The 16,280-nt window shown below is 38.6% G+C and overlaps 7 protein-coding genes and 1 non-coding gene across 9 annotated transcripts; 5 read left to right on the plus strand and 3 right to left on the minus strand.

Annotated features, from left to right (window-relative positions):
* Positions 1 to 382: 382 nt before the first annotated feature.
* On the minus strand, positions 383 to 2,305 carry LOC18015519 (protein BPS1, chloroplastic). Its single transcript, XM_006397729.2, has 2 exons — positions 2,159 to 2,305; positions 383 to 1,643 (listed from the first exon to the last, which is right to left on the minus strand). The coding sequence occupies exon 2, from the start codon at positions 1,630 to 1,632 to the stop codon at positions 589 to 591; it is 1,044 nt and encodes a 347-aa protein (XP_006397792.1). The 5' UTR covers positions 1,633 to 1,643; positions 2,159 to 2,305; the 3' UTR covers positions 383 to 588.
* Positions 2,306 to 3,019: 714 nt separating this feature from the next.
* LOC18015520 (sphingoid long-chain bases kinase 2, mitochondrial) lies at positions 3,020 to 5,338 on the plus strand. Its single transcript, XM_006397730.2, has 12 exons — positions 3,020 to 3,255; positions 3,422 to 3,498; positions 3,621 to 3,674; positions 3,755 to 3,814; positions 3,896 to 3,973; positions 4,047 to 4,093; positions 4,178 to 4,218; positions 4,297 to 4,381; positions 4,472 to 4,586; positions 4,661 to 4,783; positions 4,868 to 4,968; positions 5,063 to 5,338. The coding sequence occupies exons 1-12, from the start codon at positions 3,066 to 3,068 to the stop codon at positions 5,190 to 5,192; spliced, it is 1,101 nt and encodes a 366-aa protein (XP_006397793.1). The 5' UTR covers positions 3,020 to 3,065; the 3' UTR covers positions 5,193 to 5,338.
* A 48-nt stretch (positions 5,339 to 5,386) lies between these two features.
* Positions 5,387 to 6,736, plus strand: LOC18015830. Its single transcript, XM_006397731.2, has 5 exons — positions 5,387 to 5,830; positions 5,917 to 6,071; positions 6,189 to 6,255; positions 6,364 to 6,415; positions 6,519 to 6,736. The coding sequence occupies exons 1-5, from the start codon at positions 5,464 to 5,466 to the stop codon at positions 6,604 to 6,606; spliced, it is 729 nt and encodes a 242-aa protein (XP_006397794.1). The 5' UTR covers positions 5,387 to 5,463; the 3' UTR covers positions 6,607 to 6,736.
* Positions 6,717 to 9,194, minus strand: LOC18015831 (pentatricopeptide repeat-containing protein At5g28460). The gene has a single exon (XM_006397732.2). It carries the CDS (start codon positions 9,140 to 9,142, stop codon positions 6,812 to 6,814), a length of 2,331 nt encoding a protein of 776 aa, XP_006397795.1. The 5' UTR covers positions 9,143 to 9,194; the 3' UTR covers positions 6,717 to 6,811.
* LOC18015832 (3-methyl-2-oxobutanoate hydroxymethyltransferase 1, mitochondrial) lies at positions 9,180 to 10,944 on the minus strand. Its single transcript, XM_006397733.2, has 4 exons — positions 10,440 to 10,944; positions 9,813 to 10,166; positions 9,667 to 9,720; positions 9,180 to 9,577 (listed from the first exon to the last, which is right to left on the minus strand). The coding sequence occupies exons 1-4, from the start codon at positions 10,839 to 10,841 to the stop codon at positions 9,329 to 9,331; spliced, it is 1,059 nt and encodes a 352-aa protein (XP_006397796.1). The 5' UTR covers positions 10,842 to 10,944; the 3' UTR covers positions 9,180 to 9,328.
* A 106-nt stretch (positions 10,945 to 11,050) lies between these two features.
* TRNAE-CUC lies at positions 11,051 to 11,123 on the plus strand. The gene has a single exon. It is a non-coding gene; the product is annotated as a tRNA-Glu (tRNA).
* A 778-nt stretch (positions 11,124 to 11,901) lies between these two features.
* On the plus strand, positions 11,902 to 12,543 carry LOC18015833 (probable WRKY transcription factor 43). Of its 2 annotated transcripts, none has more exons than XM_006397734.2 (2): positions 11,902 to 12,137; positions 12,251 to 12,543. In XM_006397734.2, exons 1-2 carry the CDS (start codon positions 11,947 to 11,949, stop codon positions 12,432 to 12,434), a joined length of 375 nt encoding a protein of 124 aa, XP_006397797.2. In that variant the 5' UTR covers positions 11,902 to 11,946; the 3' UTR covers positions 12,435 to 12,543. The 2 variants fall into 2 exon arrangements, with proteins under 2 accessions (XP_006397797.2, XP_024010692.1); XM_024154924.1 differs by having other exon boundaries at positions 11,903 to 12,137; positions 12,239 to 12,543.
* Positions 12,544 to 13,194: 651 nt separating this feature from the next.
* Positions 13,195 to 14,469, plus strand: LOC18015834 (desiccation-related protein At2g46140). The gene is made up of 2 exons (XM_006397735.2): positions 13,195 to 13,544; positions 14,037 to 14,469. The coding sequence occupies exons 1-2, from the start codon at positions 13,294 to 13,296 to the stop codon at positions 14,284 to 14,286; spliced, it is 501 nt and encodes a 166-aa protein (XP_006397798.1). The 5' UTR covers positions 13,195 to 13,293; the 3' UTR covers positions 14,287 to 14,469.
* Positions 14,470 to 16,280: the final 1,811 nt, after the last annotated feature.

A 16,280-nucleotide genomic window follows, 5' to 3' on the forward strand; every position in this document is an offset into this window, starting at 1 on the left:
AAAGAGCATGAAAGATTACATACGTGTATGGTCACAAAAAGCAGAGTCAATCGTTAGCTCAATATTGCATATTTTTTTTTCATTTGTTACCACTAATTGCACCTATCTATGAATTGTATCCTTTGTAATCTGATTTGATCCTTTGATTGAACTGGTTCAAAAAGATTAGATCTTTGCTAAAAAAGCTGTGATATTTTCAAGCCAAACAGATGCATTATGTATTTATATAATATATTGCAGAATCGAATTCAATACAGACAAGACCAACACACATTAAACCGAAGAGACATGCTCATATCTATGAATTGTATCCTTTGTAATCTGATTGATCCTTTGATTGAACTGGTTCAGAAAGATTAGATCTTTGCTAAGAAAGCTGTGATTTTTTCAAGCCAAACAGATGCATTATGTATATATATATTATATTGCAGAATCGATTTCAATACAGACAAGACCAACAGGTCCAACACACATTAAACCGAAGAGACAAGTTCCACAGATGGACTCAAGCAAACAAAAACGGAAACACTTTCGGAGACCTAAAGCTACCTTTTGTAAGGGTTATACTTGTTTATTTACCTCACTGTCTTAATCTACATCTTCTCCAACTGCATTGACAGAGATTGAATCACTTGACCTAAGATTACAGAGCAACACATCGCGTCCTCTTAAAGTCATTTTGAAGAAACTGTCAACTTCCTCCAGTAACTGATCTAACCCTTGAGACAATTTCTCAGCCTGTGTCCCCAATTCCATAACATGATCCTTAAAGGTTTCAACTTCGACAGGAGCAACGCCATCTTGGATCATCGGGTATAGCTTCTCGACACTAGCAGTAACGCTCTCTAGCTCTTTGAGAATAGAGGTTCTACCGGAAGACAACATGTCTCTGATCTCAGCATTTACAAGACTCTGCATATCGGTAAAGACCTTTGCCCACAATGGTTTTTCAGAGACAGGTAAATCGAAAAGATCCTTGGTGGAATCAGACCAGGCCGCGGTAAAAACACTGCAAATATAAACCGTTTGAACTTTGACACCATAAAAAGCCCGCATAAGAACCTTCCCTTTAGGCGAGTTCTTGACTTTAGGTAAGCTCAGAGTTTTAACAAGACTGTCTAGAACCGCTCGGCAGTTTTCGATTCTAGGGTTGTTTGCATTAACATGTCGCCTCCAGCTATCAAATGACGATCGAGCCTGGAGATACTTCTCACCGGAATCCGATTTTAAATTGTGCAGAACACACTTAAGGTAGAGATCTCCCTGGTTGAGGCGTGTCAGCTCCGAGCTAAAGGCATTGCAAAGATCTAGTAACTTCACACTTATGTCGAGGTAAACATCAACCCATTTCCCTTCCCAGTCAGAGACAGGAAGCTGGAGATCAGTTATGAGTGTGTTTATGTTATTGTGAGTCTCGCAGAGTGACTCCATAGCTAGCTTCATCCACGATAAAGTGAGGATATCATCTTTGTTCTTAGGCATAAGTTTCTTTAGTCTCTCTGCCAAAAGTAACTCAAAGCCGTTCAATAGAGAAAGCAGCCATGGCGATAAATCTGAGCCCTTTGGCGATAACATCCGAAAGGGGTTTCCAAATGGGAAGAAACCTCGTGGCGGATCTTGTGGTCGACTCATTTTGCTATACACTGAAAAATGAAAGAGAGAATGCTGTAAGGATCATGTTGAGTACATTAATAGTATACTCCAATTGGATTTCAATTCAAGGTATATTAAGGGATCTTGCTACATAATAAAAGGGATAATAGAGGAACAATCCCAACTTAGGAGTCCTCAAAAGCTGACAACTTTTGAGATCTTGATGCAAAAACACAATTTTCCATTTTATTGTAATTATGCAAAACCCACATGGAAATAAAACCATAAACAATTGATGTGACTTAATCTAACACTTGAAGATGTCCAGAGCTTAGCAATTAGGAGAGAAAAGTTTTGATCTTTCGAGAATCGAAGAACCCTAAAACCTAATTATCCACACAAAAGAATACCACCAAGGAAATACAAATAAACAAGATCTACACAAACTCTACATCGAGCAGTAAACTCTTAGCCCTAAAACTAAATATGCAGAGTTCAATTTTCAGCACACACAAAAAGAGAAAATATATGGGTGGCAAAAAAACTCAATTTCCAAGAATCTTACCGGTATAAATTTCTGGAGATGAAGAAATCACAGGAAATTCTCGTGGAAATTATCTTTCTAATGCTTCATTGAATTTTTGGTGCCGGTTTGGCTGGAAAAAAATATATGGCGGAGGTCCGACGTCAGTTTATAAGGATAAAGTCACGGCCTGTCACATAGAAAACTAATTACAATCTTCCACGTGTAAGATTATTAATGGTGGTTACGTTTAATACTTCTGGAGCTCGGTGCATGAAATTAAAAACTCTTATATAATCAGTGGATGGCTAATAGTCTTTATCGAAAGGCCAAAACGAGACGATTTCGTGGGATTATAAAATAGTCATTAGCTTTAAGTCTTTGTTTATTTTAATTATTTAAAACCAAATCTAACGGCTACAAAACAATTATATAATACCACGTTCTATCTACTCATGTTTTGATTAATTATACATACTAAAAATTTCAATAAAAATTTGAAAGAATTACGAAATCAAATTTTAGGATTCAATATTTTTTCTAAAACAGATTGCTTAAAAAAAATTTCCGAATCATTAATAAAAAAATTAAGTAAATGAAATATAAATAACGTTTACGAGGATAATGATCAAAACATAAATTATCGTAGTCATTATTACGTAATTAGGACACAAACAGCTGTCGGGATGTTGGAGGCCCACAGTAAACACACCGGTCGGCAAAAGTAGGGACCCCACACACTTCATTGACTCACATCGACTTATCTTAATCTAAAATATCTCAGTAACGGGCATTCGATTTTAAAGCCCAATGTAGAGTTAAAAGACCAAAATTGGCCCAAAAAGTTAAGAAAGCCTCTGGTTGAAACAGAGGGTCTCTGCAATTGTCGAATTGCGCGACGAACTGATAACGGCGATGATGTCTCCCGGAGCCGAATTGCGGCCATACAATGCTACGATACAATTGCTGCTTTTCAATTTGCCATGACACGGCGAAACAACCTTCGTTCCTTAGCGCACAGCATCGTATTTCCTCCAATCTCTCCTCTGATGGCATCACCCTTCGCGGCTGTGGTGGTGCCGGTGCCTCCGTCTCCTCCTCCCGCCTCCGTGATCTTGTTTTCGTCGTGAACCCTCAAGGTGTGTTTTCTCTCTTACTCTCTCAGTGGACGAAGAAATGACTGAGATTTGGATTAATTGGGTTTAAAAATGATGTTTTTACATATGAGAATCAGTCTCGAGGTGGAATTGGGGTTCTCTAGGGATAGAATTTGACTACGTTTGATGATTTATTTTGTTAAATCAGGTGCTAATGGTAGAACAGCTAAGGAGTGGAAGAAGTTGCTTCCTTACCTACGATCTCGTCTTGGTAAAGACTGTAATGTGAGTTTTTGATTAGCTTACCTATTCATGTGCCTGTGTTAGTGATGCTATCTCCTTTTGCTCTCTCTCTGTTTTTCTAATGAGAATTGATTTTTCCCGGCTGCTTGTTTGCTTTACTCCAGATATGCGAATCTTTGACATCGGGTCCTTCTCATGCCATTGAAATTACAAGAGAGGTAAGTGGCAGTGAAAGACAAACATCATCACTTTGATGGGTTCCGTATTCTCTGATGATTTTTTTGTTTGCTTCTATCAGGCTATTAGGGATGGCGCAGATGCTGTAATTGCGGTAGGAGGTGATGGAACACTGCATGAGGTTAGAATTGGAAATCTTTGGTTACTAGAACTGAGCTCTTGAGAATCTTAGCTCCACTCATTCTATCCTTTTGATTCACAGGTTGTAAATGGTTTCTTTTGGGAGGGGAAACGTGTCGGTAATCTCAACAGCGATACTAGTCATTCGGCTGCACTTGGTGTGAGTAGCTTGAATTGACTTTTTTTGCTTATATTTACAGCTTACAATCTCATTCCATCTTTCCTTTTTGCAGCTAATTCCCTTAGGTACTGGCTCGGATTTTGCTAGAACATTTGGCTGGTTAGTTTCTGCAACTTCTGTTTGATGTGATATTTTTTGGAGGTTATGTTGAGCCAATCTTGAGTATATTCTGCGTTTTGTTAGGAAGAATGATCCTTGTGAAGCGGTGGAGCGCATTGCTAGAGGTATGTCACTGAACCCATTCGAGGAGTTAGGACTTAGCAACCTATGTATAATATCACATAATCTGCAATTTTTTTCAGGGATAAGGTCACGGGTTGATGTCGGTGTTATCGACCAGGAAGGAAGGGATTTGCATTACTTCATTAACGTTGCTGATGTTCATTTGTAAGGATATCATGCAAGTTTCCTGATCGTATTGATCCTTAATGAGGCGGTTGTAAATCTCTATTTTCTTTGGTTGCTCATCACTTGCAGGAGCGCAAAGGCAGGTTTTTACGCATCAAAGTACAAGAAATTTGGAAAATTGTGCTATGTGATTGGTGCCCTACAGGCTTTTATGGGGCATCATAACCGAGATATGAGAATCAGAGTAAGCAATTATTTCTGAAAAAATCCCATCTTCACCGGAGTAAGTAACTTGAAATCACTGTGTTATATTCTCAGGTCAATGGAGGTGAATGGGAAATATATACTCAAGTCACCGCTCTCTGCGTTGGAAACGCTAAATACTTTGGTGGAGGAATGAAAATCACTCCCAACGCCGTCCCTGGAAATGGAAATCTTGAGGTGCAACAGTTTGTGTGTTTATAAGAACTCAAATACTGTGTTGTAAATGTGATAGCTTTTGACCTTGATACACTTTCTCTGTAGGTTGTGGTTCTTCAAGACTTCAAATGGTACGATTTCATACTGAAACTTCATAAGCTATACAGTGGGACGCATCTCTCGGTTAACAATGTGAGCTCAAGAAGGTCAGTTTTTTCTTTGGTTCCTCAACGCTTCTGTTCTGTAAATGTCCTTGGCACTTGAAAAGTCACCACCTTTAAGCGTCCTTTTTTCTTGTAGTGTACAAAGTATCGAAGTTGAAGAGATTTCAGACAGTGGAAGTATCTATGTTCAGTCAGATGGAGAACATCTTGGATTTCTACCTAGAAAGTTTCGGGTTTTACCCGGTGCCATCGACATGATCAGCTGATCAAAACCACGCATGTCATGAAATTGTTGAAGACGACTCATATATCACCTCAATTTTGTTTCAAATACAACTCTTTTTTTTTTCTTTGTGTGTAGAGAGATTATTCTTTTGAAAACCATTGAAATTTGATTCAATTGTTTAACGAATCAGATTTGTGCTCGTGTTATGTTGTTACTATCACTATATTTTTGTGTGGTCTCCGTTAACCAGAAAGAGGATACTTTTAAAGTAAAACTCTCCCTTCCTTGATCAATCACACTTGAACCCAAAAATGGCGTCTTCTCTTTCCTTTCATTCCATCACCACCGTCAACCCCAGCTACTCCGGCGATCGTGGCCGTTCAAATTTCCGGCGTAACCGCCGATTCGAAGCAACTGGAGTGAGTTGCAGAGGACAGAATCCGGCTAACGAGCCACAGACAAGTAAAGGAGCCGAGCCGGAGAATGTTCTACTCAAATTCGCTTGGTACGGATCCGAGCTACTCGGAATCGCTGCTTCCGCTTTCCGATCTCCGGCGTCTCCTCCTCCTCCGACTGTGACAGGATTTGAGGTTCCTGTTGATTGTTCGGGACGAGCCGTTCGTGTAGCCGTCGTGGATTCGATCAAACAAGACTTCAAGCGATCGTATTTCGTCACAGGTCAGTGAAGAAACAAAACATCCAAATCAGGATCTGATTTTTGTTGCTTCTGTCTAAATCGGAATCTGGGGAGCTGATTCTTTCAGGGAACTTGACGCCGGAGGTTTACGAGGAGAAGTGCGAATTCGCCGATCCGGCTGGTTCTTTCAAGGGTCTTACTCGTTTCAAAAGGAATTGCACTAATTTCGGAACCTTAATTGAGAAATCGAATATGAAGCTCATGAAATGGGAAAATTTCGAGGTACGGCCGAGTCTACTTGTAAAAGATGGATTTTTTTTTTTTTTCTTTCCGATGTCGGAGGAAAAAGATTGTTTTTTTGTTTTTTTCATCGCCGGAGCTCCGTCATGGGTTTTGCAGGATAAAGGAGTCGGGCATTGGAAATTTAGCTGTGTCATGTCGTTTCCATGGAAACCCATTCTTTCAGGTATTTTATTATCCCCACCACAAAACTTTCAAATTTGTGTAAAAATGGGCAGATTGTTTGGATAGACATTTTATGGAAATTTATGAGAAGCAAAATCTACTTTTACAGCAACTGGTTACACGGAGTATTACTTCGACACAGAGTCCGGGAAAATTTGCAGGTGAAAGATTACTTCTGAGCTCATAAATATCAAAGACATTCAATATCTCTCAACTTTGAGAAATCTTTGTGGTTTCACATTTTCGATAAATGGGTTTATGCAGACACGTGGAGCATTGGAATGTCCCTAAGATTGCTCTGTTCAAGCAACTTCTGAGACCCAGCCGTGGATTAATGGGGACACAAAACTAGCCCGATGAAGAAAATGATGATGTCAATTATAAATTAGACTTTTGAAACAGTAAATATATAATATTTTCTTCTGACACTAATATGGGATACTGTACTATTAGAGACCTGCAATGAATCTATTGAGAAGGCATCCATTAGCTTAAAAAATGGGATCACAAAGTTTAAAAAATTTGCATCTAAAATATAAAGATGAAACATAAACATACTATACCGCTGTCTCATTACTACATCGGCTTAAAGACAAAGGTGCATCCTTCTCGATTGAAGAAGCAACAGAGTAACCCTGCATGAACTTCTTCAGCCTTTTCGATTCTCCAACTTCTGGGAGCAGCTCCATTAGAACTTCCATGGTTATGTGATTTGGTTCACAAGAATGTTTAGCCATCTCATCCAATAGCTCAAGCACAGTCTCAAATTGGTTCTTGTCTTTAAGAATCTTAAAGAACGCATTGTATGTTTCCACGTTCGGTCTCACCCTTTTCTTCATCATATCTTCTTTCAGAGCGAGCCCTTGTTTTAGGTCCCCGAGCTTGCACAAGGCGTTAATGAGAATGTTGTATATCACTGTGTTTGGGAAGACCTTCGAGTGCGAGCCCATGTCATTAAAGACCTTCAACGCTTCATTCAGTTTCCCAGACGAGCAACAAGCATGGATTATTGCACCATATGTCACAACATTTGGAAAAAAACCATCTTTTTTCATCTTCTCCATCATCCTATGAACACTTTCAAAGTCCTTGAGTTTGCCGAAATAGGAAATGAGAGTGTTGTATGTGATTGAATCAGGCTTCATACCTGCTCCCTCCATATCGGTTAACATCTCATAAACTTCATCTGCTTTATTCTTATCACAAAACAATCCAATAAGCATGTTATAAGCCATCAAGTCAAGAGCGAATCCTGCTCGTTTCAGTTTCTCAACCATTGCAAGGGCATCATGGTCTCGTCTAGCTTGGCACAAACCAGAGATCAAAGCGTAAAATATCTTGGCGTCAGGAGAGCATCCAGCTTCAACCATTTGGTCAAACCAATGGATAGCCTTCTCAATGTTATTGACGTTGCAATAAGCATTAATTAATGTCATATAAGTAACCACATTCTTCTGCAAGCCTTCCTTTTCCATATCCATTAAGAAAGAAACCGCACTGCTCACTCCAAGATGCCTGCAGATTCCCTTAATCATTGTATTAAGAGTAACCACATCCGGTTTTATCCCTTCCTCCTTCATTCGAGAAACAGCTGATATGGCAGTGTCAAGCTGTCCAGCTCTGCAATACCCATCAACCAAGCAATTGTAAGTTCTTGTATTAGGCACACAGCCCTTTTCCATTTTCATCTTGAGCAACAACTCCTCTGCTTCTTTTAATCTTCTTACCTTGCAGAGGCTGTTGATAAGGGTATTAAAATGGATCTCATCAGCTTTGATCACGTTTCCATCATCACTCTGACTTCCACGCATCTGTTCAAATACTTCTAAGGCCTCATCGACTCTCAATGACTTGCACAAAGTGTTAATGAGAATCCCCAAAGTCACTGCATCAGCTCGAATGCCCATTTCGTCCATCTCTGCAGCGACAACATTCATTCTACCAATATCCATATTCCGTCCTAATGATGTCAAAAGCGCATTGAACGGACCCGTCTCCAGGGGAATTTTGTTTTTCATCAGCTTGCTCAAAGTTTCCCAAGCTACAAGGGTTTGACCATTCTTGCACAGAGTAGTGATAAACCGAGTCAGCCAAACACTGTTTGGTGACAAGCCACGATCGCCAAATTTCAAAACCAACTGTATAGTCTCCTCGTCTGTCACACGCCTTCTCTTTGGTTTACCCTTAGAAACACAGCCGTGGAAAACAATATCCACCGTTGATTCATTTGGCGGAAAAATGGATTCTTTTTCAAGCATTTCGTCGAGCACCTTCAACGCATCATCCACAAGACCACCTTGCAGAAGAAGGTCGATGAAAACGTTTCTCACGTGCGTGTTCTTCACGTCTGGATCGAGTTCTTCGTATACAAGAACCGACTGATTCAACATTCCAAGACGTCCAAACCAACGGATGAGGAGTTTGGCGGCATTGAAAGTAAGCGGGACTTTCTTCTCTTTAGAAGTCTCGTAAAGTTTTAGAAGTTTATCCCGCGAGTCAGGTTCCTTACAAGCGTATTCGATAACCGATTGAAACGCAACGGCGAGAGATTCATCGCGGTGCTTCAGAGACTCAGATTTCTCGTTCAGGTAATCCAAGAAGGACACTGCCAATGAGTATGAATCCAATCGCCGCGTGATTTGCGAGAACACACGAGGAGAAGAAGAAGAAGATAGAAGGAGAGAATCAAGGAGTTCACAGGATACCCAATCATGTTGCGGAATATCCCGAAGATGCTCCAAAAATTCCCTTGCCACTGATTCTTCACAATCCGGTTTAATCACCTTTGATGGATCAGATTCAGCAGAAAAGCGGCGAAGTAGTAGACGACGATCGAGCAGATAATAGAAATTCCGGCGCCGGTAAAAGGAGGAAAGCACACTAGTCATCTCCGACGTTGAAGAAGAAGAAGAAGAAGAACTCTCTCTGTCAACAACCCAACTTCAATTCTTATTATGCCTTTAAAATGGCCTTTGAACATGATGGGCCTTTGAAATGAAAGTAATAGGCCCAATAACATTTGAAGAAAAAACTATTATTATTGTTTGAAATTCTACAAGAGCTTATTATTGTTGTCACTGAAGAGACGGTGACTCTGAAGGTTTCATCTTCTCAGCTGCTGAAGCTGCGGCTGATGCGGCCTTGTCAAAACCAAGCTTCTGCAACTCGGTTAAAAACCCGTCAAGCTCGCTTGTCGTGATCTTGTAAGGACTGTGAGAAGGACCTGGAAACAAGTTTTTAGAGACTTCTTCTTTGTATTCCACCAAAGCTTTGTTGATCACTTCTCCTACTTCAGCATACTGCTTGCAAAACTTTGGAGTAACCTGCGAAAATCAAAGAGCATGAAACAAGGAGAACGTTGAAAAACTAAGAACCAACAAGAGATTTTCATTTCAGTAACATTGATGATGACCTTAGCATGATGTGGATGTTGCATCATACCAAGAAGATCATGGTAGACTAGCACCTGCATTTTCAAGAAAACAAATTAACAGATATATAAGACGTAAAAGTTTGGCACAAGAAAACGGGAAAAAGAAGCAATTCCTCAGACAAGACCTGTCCGCTGCAGAAAGGTCCAGCTCCAATGCCAATGGTTGGAATATTGAGAGCAGAGGTTGCAGCAGCAGCTACGGGAGGTGGAACGCATTCCAAAACAACCGAAAAACATCCAGCTTCTTGTAAAGCCATTGCGGTCTCAACAACCTTAACAGCACTAGCTATGTTTCTGCCTTGTGGTCTGAAACCACCAAGAACGCTGATCGCCTGAGGAGTTAGACCCACATGGCCGATAACCCCAATTCCTGCTTCAACAATGGCTCTTGCAGCAGTGATCCTAGAAGCTGATCCTCCTTCCAGCTTAATCGCATCCATTCCTCCTTCCTTTAGAACCCTAACCGCAGTATCAACCGCCTGGAGTGGACCCATCATTTCAAACTTACAACCTCATTATACATCCATTAATAAATGAAATTCGAGAAACATAAATCGTTGATAGCACAGACAATGACACAAAAATGTATACCATTTGAGAGTGTTCCATTATCAGGAAATGAATTGAACATTGCAAACCCCACTGACTGTGACTAATTCAGTCTCAGAGGAAAAAAAAAATCGATTTTTTCAGAAAATGTTGGATAATATAGGTTTTCGGATGAGTTAAGAGATTCAATTCTTGATCATCACCTGAGTGGTGCTTGATTCGTAAGTACCAAATGGCAAGTCACCAACAAGCAGAGGCCTTTTTGCGCCACGAGCAACGGCACGACAATGGACAAGCATCTCGTCTAAGGAGATAGGAAGGGTTGTGTCGTGACCATGAACAACCATGGAAGCTGAGTCACCGACAAGACAAACATCGATTCCAGCTGTGTCTAAGTGAACGGCGGATGGGTAATCGTAGGCAGTTACGACGGTGATCGGCTCTCCTTTCCGGTGTTTTTGTCTGAGATGCGTCAGAGTCACCCTCTGATTTGGATTTTGCGGCTTTGGTCCTCCGTAGACGGTGTTTTCCGGTAGGTTACTCATGAAACGGACGGAGATGGCCTTGGAGAAGCGAGAGCAATTCCTGGTGATAGAGGAAGCCATTTTCACTCTCTTTGTGTTTACAAAAACAAAGGATTTCTAAAAAATTGAACTTTTGCAGAAACGGAAACCGAAAAACATTTCTGGCTGTCTGTTTTGGATTCTGGCCAGTGGCGATTCAATTCTGGGTTACGCACGCATATCAACATGGCGATAGTTGAGAGATTTGTTTATTTTGTACTTAATCTATTTAGTTTGCAGGTTATACAAAATCCGTTGTAGTCTAGCTGGTCAGGATACTCGGCTCTCACCCGAGAGACCCGGTTTCGAGTCCCGGCAACGGAGCATAATTTTTATTTTATTTTTATATTTTTATCAGAGGAATTAGATAGGAAATCATAGAACAATTTAACCATCTAAGAAGCTGGTAAAACTAATTTCAGAATAGAATATAGTTGTTGTAATACTTATCATACATCACCTTGTGGTAAAATCGGATATGGAACTCCCGACAGAATTAGTACGAAGAAGGATCTGGGAGGCAAGGAAAGACTTCTTCAAGGTCTTCTCACATACCATACATGGCTTTGTGAGTATCCAAGAGGATAGGATCAGACTTCTTGTAACGTAAATTCGTTATTTAATTTGTAGTGTGCTGAATCTGCTTTAAAGTCAGTCTTAGGAGACTTAACTCACACATACTTTGTTGGAAATGCTCCAATGGCCCACATAAGTAACTGCGAGGATTTTGTGTGGCTAACCAAAGCTGAGCTTTTGGAATTTTTCCCTGAGCAAGCTGAATTCTTCAACAAGATGATCATTAGCTGAGAGTCACCCACACGATACAGAAACTCTTATTTTGTTAAATCCCTTCTTCTTCAACACTGTTCTTTGAACGGGTCTTTCTGGTTTTAATAACCACATGCGTTGTAAGTCTCTGTAATAATAACTCTCCGGTTTTTGTTTATTTTTTAAGTTTCACACGTGTGAGATGACGTGAAGGGTTTTTTTGTTGTTGTTGATCTGAAGTAGTTGAATGTAGTTGGCTTCTTTCTCAACCTTCTTTTTTATTCTTCACCACAATACATCTAACATGAAGGATTCTCTCACACACAACAGATTGATCTTGAGAATACATCACATTCAGTTGGTTCGTCGCACCTCTTCAATGCACGGCTACGATTCGTCTCATGCTTTGAATCATGCGAACAACCGAAATGGACTGTTAACACCAAACGAGAAGGCTATGAAAAAATCGCGGTTTGCTTTTCGCACAAAGAGTGATAAAGATATACTCGATGATGGTTATAGATGGAGAAAGTATGGTCAGAAATCTGTCAAGAACAGCTTGTATCCCAGGTAAAATTTTGACATTAAAATATCGGAAAATTGTTTTTCGTACTCGAGATATATATACTGACACTAATTATGGTCACATGAAATCGGAATTTAAAAACGAGATACATCAAAAGGAGCTATTATCGATGCACACAACACATGTGTAACGTGAAGAAGCAAGTTCAGAGGTTGTCCAAGGAAAGGAGCATTGTGGAGACAACTTACGAAGGAATCCATAACCATCCTTGTGAGGAGATTATGCAAACCTTAACTCCTCTTCTTCACCAGATGAAGTTCCTCTCTAACTTCACCTCCTGATGATTAAAATAATTAATTAATATGCTTATAGTATAGTTTAGGTGTGTTTATAATGATATGTATCAGCAGCGATTCGACGGTTCACCGATTCGTATTATTGTTTAAAGTAACGAATAAAAGCCTTGTAACTTTATATGTCAATCGTATGTTGATAGTTTCAATCTCTTTTTGATATTCATTTTTTGGTATTTACACACCATGAAGACATATGCCTAATCAGACAGCTAATTACATGAATTTAAGTTTTAATAAGTATAGGCACGAAAAAAAGTAGAGGCAAACAAGTCTTGGACGAAGTCGGAGCCACAAAGTGAACCAATAAATACATATACGTATATGGATTAGCGAATTAACAAAATGAAGTCCGCTGACCAATTCTAGCAATTGGAATCAACAGAAAAGTAAAGTCTACGTCGAAATATTTCTCAAAAGAAAAATCAGTCCTAATAGCAAAACAATTGCTAATTTATTTTCATATATCTTTTAAAATGATTTAAAAAAAAAAAAAAAAAAATCGGACAAGCAAACAAGTAAGAACGCACGTTATGACCATGATGCTACAAACCAAAACAAACGGATCTTTCCTTTAGTATAAGATGCATTGTATTTTACTCCTTTGTATTTATTTATTTAAAAATAAAAAAAAAACTTTTTGCAAGTAACTATAGAATAATGCCACGCTCCGGCAATTAAGGTATTCATCATCCTTAAAAAGAAAGAAAGTACATTATATAAATAATCAACAGAACCATAGAGATTTGGTCAAATAAAATAAAAAACAGAGCCATAAAAGTTAGAGAGAGAGAGAGAGAGAGATCTGATCATTTTGAAGAGCAAGTAATTGGAAGATTAAGAGAGAATGGCATCGTCAGAGCAAAAGGTGGTTGAAGAAAAGGGGTCGGTGATTTCAAGCTTGTTGGACAAAGCAAAAGGTTTCTTTGCGGAGAAGCTGACGAATATTCCGACGCCGGAAGCCACCGTGGACGACGTCGATTTCAAAGGCGTGACACGTGAAGGAGTCGATTACCACGCCAAGGTCTCCGTCAAGAATCCTTATTCTCAATCGATCCCTATTTGCCAGATCTCTTACATCCTCAAGAGCGACACAAGGTTTTTTTTTTCCCTCTTCTTCTCGTTTTCTTAATTTATTATTTGTGTGCCGTCCGATTGACACCAACCCTTCATCGAACGTATGAAATTATCTTCTTTTTCACGTGTATCTAGCAAACTAACAAAAAATGGTTTAAAAATAAAACAAGATCCGGATTGTGGACTTGCTAATATATGATCCGTATACCGGATCTACTTGTGTCACATACAAAATAATTAATGGCTAAATGTTGAGAAACGTGTATGATACTTTTCTTCTCTCGTTAGGTCTATTTGTACACTTGCTATTACACATGTTACTTATATATATCAAGGGAATCGAAACGATAGATCGTCTTAGATTTAGATTTTGAGTAATTAATAGCTTAAGATAACATTATCATACATCAAAAGTTTAAGGTTACGCACGTGTCATGTGTATTATTTTTTTCCATGTGTAATGGATGTTCATCATGTGCGGCGAATTAATAATGTTAATGAATGGTTGCGTAGGATGATAGCGTCGGGAACAATACCGGACCCGGGTTCGCTGGTTGGGAACGGCACGACGGTTTTGGACGTACCGGTTAAGGTGGCTTATAGCATAGCGGTTAGTCTGATGAAGGACATGTGTACAGATTGGGACATCGACTATCAACTCGACATTGGGCTAACCATCGACATTCCTGTTGTCGGTGACATTACCATTCCTGTCTCTACTCAGGGCGAGATCAAGCTCCCTTCCCTTCGCGACTTCTTTTGATCATCCTTTCAACTATATCTTTTATAATAATTACAATATCAAATTTTCAATAACCTACTATCCATAGACGGATCGTACACTTCAATTCTGAATTTAAGTTATTTTTATATTTTTGTTGGTTTTGTTGTTGGATTATTAAGGATTTTTTTTTTTATTTGCCTATGTATGTTTCCGTGGAGTTATTTATGGCTTTAGTTAGATAGAAAAATATGTTTATGGCTTCGGTAGTACTCTGTAACAACAAAATTACCAGATTCTAGAGGTCACGAGTTGGAATACCTAAGAAATGATGGAGAGTAATTTTAGTTACTCCCCTAAAAAGTAAAAGAAAAAAAAAAAGAGCGAGTACCTTCTTTTCTACAAAATTCAAGATACTAGTGAACTAAAAGTTGTGTTTACATAAAAAAAAGAGTAGGTTGTCACCAGTTAACCATAATCGAGAAACTGCCATGACGCCTTCGCAACTGTACAAGAGAAAGAGAGTGAGAGTGAAAAAAAAACAAACAAACTAATGATGACTAACTTAGTTACTGGATATGATGCTTTTCAAGACGCTGCCGTTTTCGCTTTTAAAAATTGAGACCCACTAAATCAGCCCATTACATGTCAGAGTCAAAGATCAAAAATCTCCAAAGAACAATTTCATATGGATGATCAAAACATGGTGGAGATTTATATTCTTATTTTTGGTTCAAAAGTCTATTGAGATTACAAATATTTGCAACATAATTTACGTGGACCACCAACGCTTACAAATTTACACACATAAACTTCCCATTATTTCTCTCAATGATATAAATATGCACACATGAGAGAAAACATTCCCTATTGGGACAAAAGAAGAGATTCCTCGATTGTCAATCTTTGACAACAAACAAAACTCCATATTTGCATTTTCTTCTTAGAAGCTCTCTCCCCTCCGCACTGCTCTGGCAGTTCTTCTTCTTATTCTTCTCAAAAGTTTTAATCTTTTTGTTTTCAAGTCTTTTTTTTTTTACATTTTAGTGGCTTAGTACCTTTTTTCTCAGTGGTGTGAAGATTAATTCTTTTTACATTTCAAATCTTTCAATCCTTTTTTTTGTTTTTATATATTTAAGTGTTGTGAAGATTAATCTTTTTTTATAGCTCACAAATGAACTGAATCGAACAACTTAGAGATCTAACCACAACTGCATCTAACCTTTATTTATTCTTATATTTTGCATTTTACATTGTAATATATTTGTTTCACAACCAATAATACTCCCTAATTTCTAATTTCTTTTAAGAGAAACACCATAATGACCAAATAGCGCACGATAAAAAATTATAAGTCGTTACTCTACTATTTATAAGTGTTTTTAGCATAATTTTGAAATATATAATGACGAAAATATATAATTTGTTTCAGATTATACATACACCAGTTTTATTACATTATGATTATCACAAAAAAATTGATTTTGCAGGGACGACGTAACTACTGTGCTGCATGAGCTCTTCAAACACGTTACTGGATCAACTTGGAGTTCGGAAATCTGAAGAAGATCTACAAACCAAATGTTGGTGGAAAGAGAAAACATCAGAGAAAGAGAAAGCAATAACCTGCATGTCGAGTTTAGAGGAGATAAACTTATGTGGGGTTTGAAGTAGTGCAAAATATATTATCAGATTGAATAATAAATTGAGGTGAGCATTGATCAAAAATTGAAACATTTTCATGGTGTCTTTGGATCGGTCACTATTGATATTGGCCAGGCCAAAGGTTGATTTTCTTTGGAATAATGTTGTAATCTGTTTTTCATTTCAGACTTATAATATCAAACTTTAAAGCTTGTGTTTGGTGTTTAGTGTATTTGTGTTTGGTGTTTATTGTATTTGTGTTTGGTGTTTAGTGTCAAATAATGCTGTAATCTTGTGTTTGTGTACTTGTCTAATTTTGAGTTTGAGAGAAAGGAGATCATCGATCGAATCAAATAACATACAAAATATATATATGTTTTGTCTAATTTGGA

This window comes from Eutrema salsugineum, unplaced genomic scaffold (assembly GCF_000478725.1).
Source record: "Eutrema salsugineum unplaced genomic scaffold, Eutsalg1_0 scaffold_22, whole genome shotgun sequence".
NCBI lineage: Eukaryota > Viridiplantae > Streptophyta > Magnoliopsida > Brassicales > Brassicaceae > Eutrema > Eutrema salsugineum.